General features: G+C 39.0%; 1 protein-coding gene across 2 annotated transcripts; it reads right to left on the reverse strand.

Moving 5' to 3' along the window:
- Positions 1–1,128: 1,128 nt before the first annotated feature.
- Positions 1,129–16,718, reverse strand: LOC132383431 (gap junction beta-4 protein-like). Of its 2 annotated transcripts, XM_059954381.1 has the most exons (3): positions 16,612–16,718; positions 11,644–11,750; positions 1,129–3,545 (listed from the first exon to the last, which is right to left on the reverse strand). In XM_059954381.1, the coding sequence occupies exon 3, from the start codon at positions 3,530–3,532 to the stop codon at positions 2,867–2,869; it is 666 nt and encodes a 221-aa protein (XP_059810364.1). In that variant the 5' UTR covers positions 3,533–3,545; positions 11,644–11,750; positions 16,612–16,718; the 3' UTR covers positions 1,129–2,866. The 2 variants fall into 2 exon arrangements, with proteins under 2 accessions (XP_059810364.1, XP_059810365.1); XM_059954382.1 differs by lacking the exons at positions 11,644–11,750; positions 16,612–16,718 and adding an exon at positions 7,292–8,307.
- Between the last annotated feature and the right edge of the window lie 308 nt (positions 16,719–17,026).

The following is a 17,026-nucleotide window of genomic DNA, read 5'->3' on the forward strand; positions in this document are numbered from 1 at the left end:
ATCTGCTTTATACAATTATCTGCATTAAACAATTATCTGCAGTGTGGAAGAAAAACCTTATTTTTTGGAACTTGTGTTTCAAGTTGGCAATCGGGTATAATGTCATGTAACAATGTAATAACCGATTTATCAGAAATTCAGGATTGCTTCTTTCCTTTTCCATCTGAATTCTGAATGTATGTTGAACACATGAACGCTACCTCACTACTTTTTAATAAATTTTGCACTGCTTATGTGATTTAACTATTTTTATTCAAATATCATGACATATACCAGTCATATTATACCTGATTCTGATATTTTATATATATATATATATATATATATCTCCCGTGAGCACGTGTGTGTGTATTTGTATATTTTCTATAATTCTTTTAATTCAGTTTTTCTCTATTACTATTAATTAGCAAAGACAACAAATTTCACAACATATACCAGTGATACTAAACCTGATTCTGGTTCTGATTAGAGAACTGTTCAAGGAGCTAATATAGTTCTAAGTGCTTTACAAGGAATAAAGTACAAATTTGAAAATAAAAAAAACATGAAAATAAATGACAAAAATATCTAGTTAAAGGCCAAATTCAATAAATAATTTTTGAGCTGGCATTTAGAAGTGTCAGCTGAGTTTGTGTCCCTTATAGTAATCCAAGAAAGTGTTGCAAAGAGTAACATGCCTATTCAAAGATAGAGTGTGTTGTATTCTAGCTGTGAGATTGATAGAAAACCAATGGCTAGCCACCATGTGGAGCCAATTTGATCTGGACATTGTAACATGGAAGTGAGGAAAAGTGTGGTGGTGGGGGGGGAGGTGTTGATGGTCAAATTGCAACACACCTGACATCTCTCTAGGCTCAGCAATAAAATCAGGGGCAGAACTTCCTTGGAAAGGCAAGCACTGGTGAATGTATGTGCACTTTTCATTATGTTATTCAATTTTAATGTTCTAAATTAATTTCTATAAGTCAAACATATCTTTAAGAACATAAGAAACAGGAGCAGGTCTAGTTATCACTTGAAGACTGTTTGACTTCAAAGCATGGCTGTCATATTGAGATAGAGGAACCTGCAGGAAAGGGAAAAAAACTTAAGACCGTCTCTTGGAAAAATACTAATCACTTCAATTCACACCTTTAAATCCAAGCTGGTTTAATATACATAATTTGCAGCATTGATGTCTGAGAATAAAAATCCAATTAAACCACACACTTACAAAAATCTTAAATCTTTAATGTGGCACATTGCAATATAAATCAGTTAAAATACACTGGTTTACTTTTACAATAAATGAAGAACAAATGCATTCCTTAAAGAAGTATTATTGACACGAATGAAGTTCCTGGTACAAGCAGGAACATGAAATAAACCCTCTAAGCATTCTTTTGGAAAATTCTTCTATCTCCTTGTAATCCGTCATTAAGACAGTTGTTCATTTGTTGATAAGTTTATCTCAATAGTTTTCTCCAAGTGACTGAGCCTTGTTAATGGTTGGTTAGTACAGTTTATCAGATTATCCAAAGAATTTAACCATATCCATTTCTTCCCCATGTTGCAATGAATTTAAGCCAAGCATGTGGCCCAGGGCAAGGCCTCAATAACATTTCAATAGCTCAGAACTTTGATGTTATTGTGCAATTCATGTGGATATTTAGTATAAGCCAGCAACTTTTCAGCATCTTCTCTGGACATGAAATTGAAAACCAGTTTTTAAGACCCTAAATGAAGCTAATATATACTCTCCTCAGTAAAATGAGTGGCAGTGTAAAATGAAGAAAGTATCTATCACTGTGTATGTGCACATAAAGCATATAAAATATGCATATCCCAGGTTACATATTAAGTTATGTTGAATTATTTCTGCAGTAAATAATGCATTATCGAGCACCACAAATCACTGACAATATTGCAGTGACTAGAGACCCAGAGCTATTGAATGCTCCTCATATGACAAGCTTTTCAATCCCAGAATCTTGCTGAGGCTGTACTCATTCAGCCTGCTGCAGAGTATTCCATAAGACACCTGATAGGTGCCTTGAAGTGGATGAAATGGTTCTGTGCTATCAGAATAACTAGCCTCTACCTTGCTCCAGTCATCATAGCAGTGATGTGTTTGGTAAAACTGAGTTCTTTGTCACAGTAACTCCCATCATTCTGATGATGAGGGACTGGAAATGCAACACCAGTTAGCAATGATAGGGAATAACCCTTGTTTGACAAGATGATTGTTTAGCATTTACTTTCCGGTTTGCTTATATTGTTTATCAAAATGTTCTTTGGTAGTAAGTTATTCCTGAAATGTATTATCCTTTACTATAATTTAATTTTCCTAATTACTTTGCCCATTTTCTACATTATTGTTAATAATGTACTCTCCATTTTGGGAGTCCAGAAGTTCTTAATACTGGCCTACTGTCTCAAATATAGCCAAACAAATTTAAACAGACATTGAACAGTCATTTGCTCATTTAAAATGCTCAGACAAAGTGCTTTAGTTTGACTGACAGCAGAGGCTAGGGGTAAGATTTGCAGATCCACTGAATGTGATGAAACTTCATAGCAAAATGATATGACCTTCATTATTGGAGCTTGAGAGCCAATGGTAAAGCATAGTTTGTTAAGCTCTGTGAAGTATAAGACAAAGAAAAATACAATGTATACCACTATTGCTATTGCCAATGTTTAAAAAGTTCTGCATATTCAAATGAGGATAATTGTGGACCTGATTTCTGGCTTATGAATTCAAGTGAAGGATCGCATTTGAATTTTGGTTTGCACGGTAAGCCTTGCTCTCTAAATTGTAAGCTGCTTCAGATGATTTGTCAAACAAGGTCATTGAATTTTTTGTGCTGTAGTTTGTGTGTCTTCGTCACCCTGTCCTACAGCACTCAGTTATGATTCTCTTGGTTACAAGGTACAGAAATTCAGAAACGTTTAAGAGAACACAGATGCCTGAAGTGACAACCATAAATAAAGTGAAGATTCGTTTCTCAGTGGGTCTGGCAATGAAGCAGTCAACGGTGTTGGGGCAGGGATCCTGTTTACACTTAACCAGACGAGGCAAGTCAAAGTTTTTATATATGTTATGAAGTATGTACAGGAACCCTATGTCAATTGCTGCTTTACACACAAGGCTGATTATGTAAGTCCACCACAGTCCTCCTTTCTTCTTCCCTGTGTCTTGGTAAAGAGTATGACAGTTCTCACCATATTTCTTCTTGTTCTTCCTCTCCCTCTCTTCTCTGTAAGCTACGTGCATGACCACCAGCAGGGATGGAGTGGAGACGAATATGAGCTGGAGCGCCCAAAGCCGAATGTGCGAGATCGGGAAGAAGTGGTCAAAGCAAACATTTTTACAGCCAGGCTGCTTGGTGTTGCACTCAAAGTCTTTTTGGTCATCACCCCAGACTTTTTCTGCTGCCACCACATACACCAGCACTCGGAAGAGGAAGACGACAGACAGCCATATCCGGCCGAACCCTGTCGAGTATCTATTCACCCCGCTGAGGAGGCCTTGAAGAAAAGACCAATTCATTGTGCCTGAAAATCTTCAATAATACATAAAAGGAAACAAAATACAACAGAAGATTAATAAATAGAAACAAAAGCAAAAAAACATTCTAGAAAATAAAAGGTTTAAACTATTTTTTAAAAAGCGATATATCAAAATATTCCTATGTTTCCCAAGGATCACATTACTAAATGATTGATTGAGAGTTCAGTTGAAAAGCAATGATAAAACTAGGTTTCATTTTGAAATGGCTTTCACTTCCAAGACATTTTCTCTATTTGTAAGGAACCATGTGAAAAGCTTCTTCTATCTAGGTTTCAGTAGTGACTCCAGAAGTTAAATGATATCCAGAAACAACAATATCCAATCAATCAGTTAATCACCCTTGACAGAACCTCCAAATTATAACATTGAGTGGAGCTCTGACCCAGTTACCATCTCCAACCTCATCAGCTGAGGTTTACCGTTAAGTTTCACTGCCTCTTTGGATGAGGAATTGGCAAAAGAGACAATTGTGAGAAATGCTGAAAATTCGGCAACGTACGATTGATTCCTGGAAAAGTTAATAGAAAAATATATAGAACGTGTATAGAAAAATATGTAGAAAAACATAGACAGCACGCAGAAAAATACAGGGAAGCAAAATGGTGAAAAAGCCAAGTTTGGACTATATGCACACATTCTCAGATGTACACACACACACATGCGCACACACTCACACAAATACACACATACACATTTATACAAGATATCAATTAGCATGCAGAGGTGGCATAAAAGACATGTGTTTAGCTCCAGGTGTATTCTTTATATTTGTCTTCTATTCTAAGAAACTATGTATGAAAAGACATTAAGAAGGAAGATAGTTAAGTATCACAAGAAAGAGAAAACCTGCTTATGCTGGAAATCCAAGTAACACACAGAAATGATAAATAGATAGAGAGTGATGCATATTAAGAGATTAAAGAGTAACTCATCAGAATTGAGTAAAATGTATCTGAAATTCTTTAAAAAAGCAAGGAAATCGTTTAAACAGGGCTCAACGATCACTTTCTATTCTTCACTCACTGCCATTATTATACCAGAAGATAGGATGACAGACAATTGTTCAAAAAGGCAGAAAGAAACAATTCAGTCTCCTCTGTGTAACAGTGGTCATTAGGAAATAGTTGGAAAAATTCTGGGAGTAGCATAAATTAGCACTTAGTTAGGACCAATGGACTGTCAGCATGGGTTTGGTGAGGGAAAGTTGCAAGTACCTCAATTCTATTGGACAACTACAGGGACTGAGGCTCTTGCCGTACTACCTCATGGTTCATTTTACTTGGTAACTCACAGTCACACCTCCTGTCCCAGACAATGTGTCAATTCTTGATGCACCATCAATAACTCACTCTGAAATGTAAAGGCGAGATATCAGCTTTTATTGACTGGAAGAAGGAACAAGCAGTGAGTGACCACCATACTACATCCTGGAGACTGAGAGGCCAGGCTCAGGCCTCAACCTGCTTTATACAGGCGTCTGTGGAAGGAGCCACAGGAGCAGTCAGCAGCGGGCTTGTCCAGACAGGTATATGTAGTTCACCACAATTCTAAAGTCCGTGGCTGCCTTATGAAGCAAACAACGCAGTTAATGTACTCTCTACTCGATGACTTACAATGCATGCAGTTTGAGTGCCAGTGTCTTAGCATGGAACAACATCACTGATAATTACTAAGGGCATTGTCATTTTGCTTGTTAGCTCCCAATGAAACTTCTTTCCTCCCATCATTTCATCTATTTAATTAGCTCAGTGTTAATCAAATTATTAACTTCAGTTGGTTAATTAAATGAAGTTCAGCTGCTGAAGTTTAGTTAAATGCTGCAGGTTAACTTCAAACTTCATCCACTGCCTTGACCAACACTGTCTGCTCTATGATGCTATACTACACATTTTTTTTTGTTTTCAGCTCTAGCCCTGTTTTAAACATATTGAGCCTGTTCTCGCTGATGAGGCAGAAAGCTATCCATGGATTGGTGAGATGGATACAGAAGTGATAAAAATAGTGGAAAGAATTTAGTCCTGGGAAATATGAACATCTGGGGAGAGCAAGGTAAATGACGGGATACTAAAAAATTCTGAAGAAGCAATGAGACCTCTAAGTGCATGCTCACAAACACTGAAGGTAATTGAAAAAATCCATAAAAATTCAGTAAGATATAGGCGAAGAACTAGGCCATTTGGCCCATTGAGCCCACCCCACCATTTCATCGTGGCTGATCTGCTCCCCCTCTCAATCCCAATCTCCTGCCCTCTCCCTGTACCCCTTTGTGCCCTTACTAATGAAGAATTTATCAGCCTCTAACTGAAGAGGTAAATAAGGTGGATATCAGTTGAAATTTTATCGCTTGAGGCATAGAAGATAAGAATAGGGTGGTCTGGGGTGGAGGTCACAATACTAATAGTGTATAGTTCTGGTTAGCCTACTGCAGAAAAGATGTCACTGAGTAGATAGGTGAAGAGGAGGCATACAGGAATGATGCCAGAACTGGAGAATTATAGTTACGAGGAGAGTCTGATGTGGCTGGATGGGGTTCTTCTGACAGAGGAGTCTAGCAGAATATGTACAAAGTCATGAGAGATATGACCAAGATGAATAGAAGGATCTAGCTCCTGTGGCAGAGTGCTTTATAAATCAGGCTTATAAATGTATTAATTAGAGGAATTTGCACAGTACTGCATTTGACATTGTAAAGAGATTTTGTAAATCTGATGTTGGAAAGGCGAAGGTGGAGCACCACGGGAGGGGTGTGGGACAGGTGGCAAAGAAGGAGTGCCGTAGGTGTGTTTTGACACGGGTGCAAACACACCCAGCTCTGAGACAATAGGCAATATTCCATTCCCAATAATTGGTTTATTGACCATTACAGAATGTCTCTCTGGTTTGCCCCTCTCCCTTCCTCCGTTCCCAACCACTATTGCCCTCTGCCTGCCCTCTTCCAACTCTGTCCACAATAGAGACCCATATCAGAATCAGGTTTATCATCACTCACATAAGTAATGAAATTTGTTTTTTTTTTGTGACAGCAGTACAGTGCAGTTCATAAAATTACTACAGTACTGTGCAGAAGTCTTAGGCACCCTAACTATGTATATGTGCCTAAGACTATTGCAGAGGACTGCATTTGATATGTAGAATGATGTCAACCTTGCTGTGAAGGTGTTTTTAGAATACTTAATATAACAGACTGTTTTACTCATATATTGTAATTCTTTCACAAATACCCAATCAGAAAGGAAGTTCAGAAGGCATTTACTGAGCTTCTGAAATTTGAAAGATTAAAGCTTTTGGAATGAATATTTTGATTAAAAAGCTAAGTTAATCATTGGAAGCAGAATTAACTAAGGTTTGGCTAGGAGCAAAGATTTCTGAAGTTCTAAGTAGAATAATGAGCAAAGAATTTAGAAAAAATAAATTAATGATTGTATGAAAAGTAAATTTAATCCTTGAAATGATTGGCAGTTTAATTCTAGTGCATCCTTGTTTTATAATGTAATATTGACTGCTTAAATCAGATGACTGTAATAGTTAATAACAGTGTAAAGTTAAAAAAATAACCAGATTAGTTGTGTAAGCTTTGTCCTTACATTTGTATTGCAAAAATTTATATTATACCAATATAATGCAATTCTTGTAATAATTGAACTTACTAGTACTAATAACTCTAATAGAGTCTCCCTCTACTAGAGAGGGAAAACTCTGATTTCAAACCTCTGCTGCCTTGCGGCCACATCCACTCACAGGAAAGGCTTCGGGAGTAAACCCTGAGGACAAACCCGGAGCTGGAGTCCCTAAGGCAGTCCGATGTTGCCTTCAACCTCGCTCTGGCAACTCCTGCGACGACACTGGTGCCAAGCTGTATCGACCCTTGCCCTTCCCTTGGACAACATCGGTGTCGTGGAGAGGGGAGACTTGCAGCATGGGCAACTGCCGGTCTTCCATACAACCTTGCCCAGGCCTGCGCCCTGGAGAGGACACTCCAATAGACTTTCCAAGCGCAGATCCATGGTCTCGCGAGACTAACGGATGACACAAAAATCTTATACTAAAGACAATAATTTAGAAATATACTGAAAATGCAAACTTTACAAATAAGGAATGTTTCTAGGAATAAAAACAAAATTATTCACAAAATTCTCCCCAGAATATCCACCTGGTTGGTGGCGGTAGTGGGCAGGGCAAGGGTGGGTGCAAAGAGGGATTCTTCCAGCTGCCAAATCTGTTTCAGCTCTGAGATGGTCAGGAAGCAGTTTGTTAGTGCTGAGCCCCAAAGTATCTGCATTGCCTCTCAGTCAATGTCTAATAGCGTGAATAATGTCCTGTCAGATCTGACATAGGTAACAAATGCTTGGCCTCTAGTATCCCTAAGATATGCACTAACTTATACATAATTTCTCACTACAACTGTTCTGCAATTGAATTCAAGGTGGTGATAATGAATGAGGTTGAGCATACATCAACAAATCCAGAGCAGTGGGACAGAGAAACTGGGGTGCATAGATACAAGCACCAGAGTTGGTAGTGGAAACATCTCAATTTCAATCTTAGCCTCTCAGAATCTGAACTGTAATTCTTCCAATATAAAAGTAGGTTAGACACTTCTGTTGTCCCAACATGTTGTAGATTCTTGGCTGCATTAAACAGGTTATATCAGCGCATGAATATTTTCTTGGTTCTGCAGAGCATATCATATCTTGTTGGGCATTAGCAAGTCGTGTTCCTGAAATGTATGGCAATCTAGTTGATCTATCACAACAATCACTGCCTTTCTTTCCAAAATTTCTATTCGTCAAATTGGTTTACAGCTCAACGCCCTGCGGTTTAAAACTATGGCAACACAAGTTTCAGCAAGTCATCTTGCTCAACCAAAATGGAAGCAAATACCGCTGGGATTTCTACTTGGCACAGAGAAATGGCACTTTGTATTTATATTCACTCAGTGGCCACATTATTAGGTACCTCATGTGGTTACTGAGTGTATGTTTATGGTCTTCTGCTACTGTTGTCTAATCACTTCGAGGTTTAACATGTTGTGTGTTCACAGATGCTTTTCTGCACATCGCTGTTGTAATGTGTGGTTAATTGAGTTACTATTGCTTCCTGTCAGCTTGAGTCAGTCTGACCACTCTCCTTTAACCTCTCATTAACCCAAAGAAAGGTCTCAGGCCGAAACATAAACTGTTTACCTTTTTCCCTAGATGCTGCCTGATCTGCTGAGATCCCCCATCATTTGGTGTGCATTGTTTGCGATTAACAAGGCGTTTTCACCTACAGAACTGCCACTCACTGGGTGTTTTAGTTTATCGCACCATTCTCTGTAAACCCTAGAGGCAGTTGTGCATGAAAATCCCAAGAGATCAGCAGTTTGAGTGATATTCAGACCACATCATCTAACATCAACAATTATTCCATGGTCAAAATCAATTGGATCACATTTCTTCCCTATTCTGATGTTTGGTCTGAACATTTGAATCTCTTGACCATGCCTACATGCTCAAGAACACAAGAAAATAGGGAAGTTTTAGGCCACTGGCCCCTTGATCCTGTCTTTCATTCAATGTGATCATGGCTGATTTGTGCTGACATCAACTCCTTTTCTGCGCCAGTTCCCCATAGCCTTTAATTTCTTGATCTTTCAAATATTTACCGTGTCAAATTTAAAGGGTCTCCACCACCCTTTAGGGCAAAGAATTCCAGAGATTCATTCTCTGACAGAAGAAGTTTCTGAGAAGGATCGGTTTCAAATGTTTCTCTCCCACTAGTGAAAACACCTCAAGCAAGGCTATCAAACAGTTCTTGAAAGGACAATCAGAAAGTGGTGGAAAATCAATTATAAATTGTTGAGGTGATTTTCCACTCAAATCATGTGTAAAGACTTTATTTGTGTATTTCTAACAGCAGCTGAGAACTGAGCTTGCATCTATCATGTCTTTTCTGCACAGACTGCTGGGAAGTTGGTCAAGTAGCCACAGCTTCCAGGGCAGGTACAGAATAGCAGACGTGAAGGTGAGGGAAAGTATGGGAACAAAGAAGGATCACATGATGGATCAATCCAATTGACTCTTCTACCATTGCAACGTGAGAGCTAATCAAGGATCCAATGCTGGCAGCATTGTGGACTTAGATGCTACCATCTTTGTCCATGATGTGAGTGGACAAGCATGCAACACTAAAGAACAAGTCTGGCAGTGTTGTGAGCCAAGCAAAGTGCGGCAGGAAACCAACTACAAGAGGGGCAGCATCCAGATGAAGGGTCTCAACCCAAAACGATGACTGTCTATTTCCTGACTCGCTGAATTCCTCCAGCAGTTTGCTTTCTGTTCCATTTTCCAGCATTTGAAGTCTCTTGTCTCCAACCCTAGTGGGGGTCTGTTTATTCTTATCTTTTTGCTGATGTGCTGTGAGGTTTGTTCCTTATTGCAATTGAAGATCGCGGTTTGTGGTTTGGAGCTATGACTGACAATTTCGATAGACTAACTTCAATGTGGTCTCTTTCCTCACCAAGAGATGTGCTGCAAATGAGAAACTGGCAGATATGTTCAGGTGCGCTACACCCAGGAGCGTCCAGGCCAATCTTCCTGCAGTCAGGAATTGACCTGGAAATCAATGGTATCACCAATTATTTGATGGAGACTGGTTTTTGTGCAAATATAACACAGAAAAAGGTGTCAAATAGGTCCAAATTTTTGGGTAGTAAATTTCCCTCAAGTATTATCAAAAATAAACTGCATAAAGGGGTATTATGTGAGATTAAGGAAAAGCTTTATCAAAAAGACTGGCTTTAAATATACCTTTAGAGGAGTAAATAGAGGATGAAAGGCTTAATACTGAACTGCAGAGTGCTGGGCCTTGGCAGGTCGACACATCACTAAAAAGGGGAGGGGGATGATTAGACTATGGGGTACTCAGGAAGCAACTGAAAAGTGACAGTATCTCAAAGGGTCAAATGGCTTGAAGAAATTATAGACATAAAATGATACATTCATACAGCTTAGAAACAGGTCATTACAACTACTGGTGCAGATCAACCCTTCTAAGACTTGGCATGTGCCCTTCTATGCCTGGGCAATTTACAGGTTTCTCTAGACATTTCTTAAATGCTGTCAGTGACTCTCCCTCTCCCTCTCCCGAGAAGTTTCCTGCACTCTACCCTGTCTATTGTGATGATGAGACAATAAGATTAAGGAAGGACGTTTTAGAATGAAGATATCTGTCAATGTTCTGACAATACAGAGCAGCTAGTACATTGGTGATGTTGAAAGGGACCTAGTTACCAAAGAACTGAGTCTGGCAGATCCATGTTGGCCACTTAGAAATTAACTCAGTATCTCTTGTGTGGTCCAATTGTTATCAGTTTTCAACTCGTTACTGCCTCAGAACATATTTTAATAAAGTATGGTTTGCAATATGCATTTGATTCATTCTACATCAGATTCATTCAGTCAGACTTCATTTCTGCTCTTCACCCAATGATTTAACAGCCTGAGGATGACATTACTGGACACCGAGGTCCATTAGTCTGCCTGAGTAGTGCAATGAGCTGTTTGAGCAGCTCGTGCAAAGCAGAAAGACTCCACATGCATCTCTTTTTCTTTGTCTTCTAGAGCACAAAGGGCACAAATATTTGATGAGGCTTTCTTGGATGGTACCATGTTTCTGAACCAACTCAAAACAAGCAACAGCCCAGTTACAGCTTATGGGGTGTATAAAGATAGTTGTACAGAGTGTGAAATTTGACAAATCTATCTGACCAGCTGTAGATAAGGAGCTGAAAACCCTACTTTAAGAGAAAGAGATCTGTGAATCTCGATCAAGGACAGATGCAGAGTTCATACATCAAAGATAGATAAGGCTTTCTATTTCATAACAATATGATGAAATTACATTCATCTTTTTTATTAAATCAATGCAGGGCAATCTATAGATCAAATATTTCTGAAGCTAATCATCTGTTGCCATGCAGTTGTCATTGTTGATATTAAACATAAGCAGTAGATTTGCTCTGACTTGTGCAGTAAATAAAGAGTTACAGAGTAAGGGAAATATTCAGCAGAGAGACATCTTGTCTGTGCTGATTGCATTGCCAAACTAACCTTGTCCCACAGAATGCTGGAGAAACTCAGCAGGTCAGGCAGCATCTATGGAGAAGAATGAAGAGTCAACCCTTCAGGCCAAGACCTTTCATCAGATCAAGCAGCATCTATGGAGAGGAATAAAGAGTTGACACTGGGCTGAGTCCCTTCATAAGCTAGTCCATTTACATACATTTGACCTATGTGTCTGTAAACCAGGGGTTGACAACCTAGGGTCCACAGACCCCATACTGGTGGTATTAGTCCATGGCATAAAAAAGGATGGGAACCCCTGCTTCAAACCTTTCCTATCTATGGAACTGTCCAAATGCCCTTGACATGTAATTGATACTTCCTATACCACTTTCTCTGGTAGCTCGTTCCATAATTGCGCCACCCCTCAGTGAAAAGGAACCCCTCGGGACCCATTGAAATCTTTCCATTCTCTCTTTAAACCTATGTCTTCCAGTTTCAAAAACCCTTGCCCTGGGGTGGGGGGGGGGGGTACATTAGCTATTCATCCTATCTCTACCCCTCATGATTTTGCACACCTCTTATTAGGTTCCCCTCACTTTCTGATACTGCAGGAGAAGAAAGTGCCATAGCCTTTCTAGCCTCTCCTTATAACTAAGCTTTCCAGTCCTGGTAATGTCCTTGTAAATCTGGCTTTTTTTTGCACCATTTCCAGTTTAATGACATTGTTCCCATAACAAGGGATCCAGAACTGTATGAAGTGGTCCAAACGTTGCTTTCCTAGTAGTTTGTACCTGTACGTCAGAGAGAGTAAGAGTGAAACTTGAGCCAACTACCTATTTATATCAGTATGTATTGTGAGCAATTTTAGGATATATCATATCCAATGCTAAAATACTTTCACATACTCATTATAAATACATAAACCTTTCAATTCATGGAAACCCATGAATTAGCTACCAGAGGGCTGGAGGATAGCTAACATTTTTTCCACTGTTTAAGAAAAGCTCTAAAGATAAACCAGGAAATTATAGGCTGGTGAGCCGGACATCAGTAGTGGGAAAGTTATTGTAAGGTACTCTAAGGCACTGGATAGATGAGTATTTGGATAAACATAGACTGATTAGGGATAGTCAGCATGATTTTGTGCACGGTACGTCATGTCTAACAAACCTCTCAGAGTTTTCTTTTGAGGATATTGCCAGGAAAGTTGACGATGGATGTTGTCTAGATGGACTTTAACAAGGTACTTGACAAGGTCTCACATGGAAGCTTGATAAAGAAGGTTCAGTCACTAGGCATTCGAGATAAAGTAGTAAATTGGATAGACATTGCCTTTGTGGGAGAAGCCAGAGAGCGGTAGTAGATGGTTGTCTCTCTGACTGGAGGCCTGTGACTAATGGAGTGCCGCAGGGATTGTTGCTGGGTTCATTGCTGTTTGTCATCTATATCAATTATCTGGAAAATAATATAATTAACTGGATCAGCAAATTTATCGATGACACCAAGATTGGTGGTGTAGTTGACAGCGAGAAAGACTATCATGGTTTGCAGCAGGATTCGGACCAGCTGGCAAAATAGTCTGAAAAATGGCAGATGTAACTTAAGGCAGATAAATGCAAGTTGTTGGACTTTGGTAGAACCAACCAAGGTAGGGTGCACACAGTGAACGGGAGCGCACTGAGGAGTGTAGTAGAACAAAGGGATCTGGGAATACAGGTCCATAGTTCATTGAAAGTGGCAGCACGGGTAGATAGGGTCATAAAGAAAGCTTTTGGCACATTGTATTGAGTACAGGAGATGGGATGTTATGTTGAAGTTGCATAACACTTTATTGAGGCCTAATTTTGAGTATTATGTGGAATTTTTGTTACCTACCTACAGGAAAGAAGTAAATAAGTTTGAAAGAGTACAGAGAAAACTTACAAGGATATTGCCAGGTCTGGAGGACCTGAGTTATAAGGAAATATTGAATAGGTTAGAATTTTATTTGCTTGGAAAGTTGAAGATTGGGGGGAGATTTGGCAGAAGTATACAAAATTATGACGTGTATAGATAGGATAAATGCAAGCAGGCATTTTCCACTAAGGTTGGCTGGATCTACAATCAGAGATCATGGGTTAAGGGTGAAAGGTGAAAAGTTTAAGGGGAAATATTTTCACTCAGAGCGTCATGAGAGTGTGGTAAGTTCTGCCAGTGTAACTGGTGAATGTGAGCTCGATTTCAACGTTTATGAGACCATTGGATAGGTAAGGGTATGGACGACTATGGTCTGGGTACAGGTCATTGGGAGTAGGAAGTTTAAATGTTTTGGCACGAACTAGATCATCTAAAGGGCTTGTTTCAGTGCCAGCTTTTTCTATGACTCTATATTTCAAACAAAATAGATTTGGAATAAATTTAATGTTGTACTTTGACTGATTCTGGAGTTTTTTAGAACCTCGGAGTCCCTTCTACCAAGAGAATGTGTATGTGCATGTGGCAACAAACTCCTGATTAGAGAATTGGTCAGCATAAGAAAGCAGATCTGGGACAGAAAACTGGACAGAAGTGGAAAGGACATCCAATCTTAGTTAGCAAGATCCGCCTTAACTATGTTGTTCTATCTCTGATGTGATGTGCAGAGAAGGAATGAGCTTTTTTTTACACCAGGCCATAGGGTAAATAAGTTTTCTTTTTAGATGTACACCAAGGGGAAAAGTGGTGCAGCCCAAGGCTCAGAAAGAGACCTTGGGCTTGCTTGTCCTGTAACTTTCCAAAGATATGAAAGACCCTTTCTCCTTAACAGTCACTAGAAATATCTGCTTCCATCCCAAGCAGTGATTTCTCTGTTAGCTTTGGGTGGGAATTGGAGGCTGAACATGAGAAAGTACCAGGAGTTAAATTCCTTTCAGAGCTTGACAAATGCACATTCTGCATTCTCAAGTCCCACTCATGTCGAACACAGGAGTTTCTGCTGATGCTGGGGATCTTGGGCAACATGCACAAAATGCTGGAGGATCTCAGCAAGTCAGGAAGTAAATATGGAAGGGAATTAACAGTCAACGTTTTGGGCCAAGACCTGAAATGTCAATTCTTTATTCCTCTCCATAGTTCTGGCCTTGCTGAGGTCTTCCAGAATTCTGTGCATGTGGCAACTCAATTTATGTCATAGATTCCAGACAGAGTTTATATCTTTACAAGTAAGTGGTTTCGGCCCACTTAGAATCATGTAAAACCATCAGTAATATTCTTTCAGCATCAAGCTTTATTTTACTGCCTGTGGTATTATCTTTTTATTAAAGAATTAATGCACTCTGTTCAGTGAGTTTACTTATTGTAGCAGTATTCCTGAACTTACCTTGTAGACCAACAAAATAGAGGAATACTATGGACACACACACAAACACACACAAACACACACACACACACACACACACACACACACACACACACACACACACACACACACACACACACACACACACACACACACACACACACACACACACATATTTCATATTATCTGACATGATCTGGAATGGAAAGGAAATGCATTCAAGGCAGACATTCCCCAATGACAAGGCTTAATTTAAATGCAGTCAGCAATGTGTCTTGTTCATTTTCAGACTGACATGGTCACAAAAGGAAGCAATCATCACTCAAATTGCCAAGAGCAGCTGGCAAAATAGATAAAACTATCTTAAAATGTGATAAAATTAGGAAGGAAGTCAGGTGCTTGCTTTTTTTGTTCAATCTCCTGATATATGAAAGTCCTGAAGCACAATTGCTCCTTTTATGAATGCTTCACCTTTGAAAAGTCTGCTTTATTCTATCCTTGAGAAATTTTGGGGTCAGACAGGAAGATGGATGAGGTGGGGCATTAAGCATGATACTGAATAGCAGAACAGGTTTCAGATGTTTATTTCTGTCTTGTTACTTATGTTCTCTGTCCCTCTTTTTTTGATATAGTTTCATTTCATGTTCTTTTTGTCAAAATGGACTGCATCACCTACTGAACTCAACTGCTATGTATCTGTTTACTTAACTGGCTTGCTCATAACTTCTTAATCATGCATCCCAGTTTGGAATAGCTTTCAGCAAAGGACAAAGCAAAATTTGCTTTGAAACCATATTCTTTAAAACTCTTGACTACCTTTTCAGTAAACTGGCTTAATTCCCAACCTTATTGAATATTATAGGGAGAAAGCATTTATTAGCTAGAACAGGGCCTGGAGAAGAGATAGATCATAAATTATGTGCTGGTTGGACACATGGCTGACCTGTTATCCTGCAGAGAAATCTTTTAAAATCAAAAACAGGTTACCACAAAAATATATGACAGAAAAAAAAACTTTGAGCAATTTAATCAGTTATTCAATTGACATGATTTCATATTCAATCTATGAAAACTTTGACTGAAGGCTATTCATTCCTAAAGCTGTATAAAATTAGAAAGGCTGTGCATCAAAAATGCTTAACATTTACATTCTAATGTGGGAATTCCCAACCTGTTTTATGCCATGGATCCTCATCATTAACTGAGGAGTCTGTGGACCCCATGTTGGGAACCCCCTGTTAGAAAAGGATTAACAATTTAAAATATCTGGCTTTTATCATTCCATCTCTTTCTGAGACTTCATTTAGACATTAATTATGTATCAGCGATTGTCATAATCCTACTTAATCTATGAGATGCGGAAAGGAATAGCATGAAGAAATTTGTAGCACCAGCTTCCATGAAATCCAGTTTTCCACAATGTCCAGTAAAACAAATAGTATTAAGTTATAAATTTTTATGCTGAATGCCCAGTTCATAATTAATTCCTATACTGCCCTCAGAATGAATAATTAAAGTTTAATCAGTTCGTACCTATTTGGATGAAGACCAATTCTCAACAAAGTTTCTTTTTGCTGTTCCTTGATATTTCAAAGTTCTACTTTGACTGGAAGGTTCAGATTTCAACGTTTACCCTGGCATTCTTTGCATTCTGTTTTTGTTAAGTTTAATACATTTAAGTACAGATTTTCACATACCTGCAATGGTAAAATCAGCAGATGTTTTCCCAGCGATTCAGTGTACCTTCCTGGGTGTTCGTCACAACCTTAAACTTATCTGCCTGTGTAATTTTATCTGAGGAATCTATCATGCGTTGTGCCCTGGCTTGAAGCTCAGGGGTGGGGCAACCTTTCAAATCGACAGAATTTCTTTGTGAACAGGAAGAAGGAAGACATTCAGGCTACTTTGCCTCTCGAGAAACCAAGGTCAATCCAATGTTATTCACTTCTACTGCGAGACACAGATTAGAATTCTGTGTCTTTTTTGAAGCTGAGTTTTGAGTCACTATCAGCTCCTTCAGCAAAGCTTTCAGCTGAATGGTCCTTATATTAAACATCTGCAAAAACGAGGCCATTTTCCAACCTATCCCAGGTGTGCAACACTGCTCTTGAG

The sequence above is a fragment of the Hypanus sabinus genome, chromosome 30, assembly GCF_030144855.1.
Source record: "Hypanus sabinus isolate sHypSab1 chromosome 30, sHypSab1.hap1, whole genome shotgun sequence".
Lineage (NCBI taxonomy): Eukaryota > Metazoa > Chordata > Chondrichthyes > Myliobatiformes > Dasyatidae > Hypanus > Hypanus sabinus.

Bases quoted from the DNA above. Each gene is read 5' to 3' on its own strand.
- LOC132383431 (XM_059954381.1), bottom strand. From the start codon at position 3,532: ATGAATTGGTCTTTTCTTCAAGGCCTCCTCAGCGGGGTGAATAGATAC.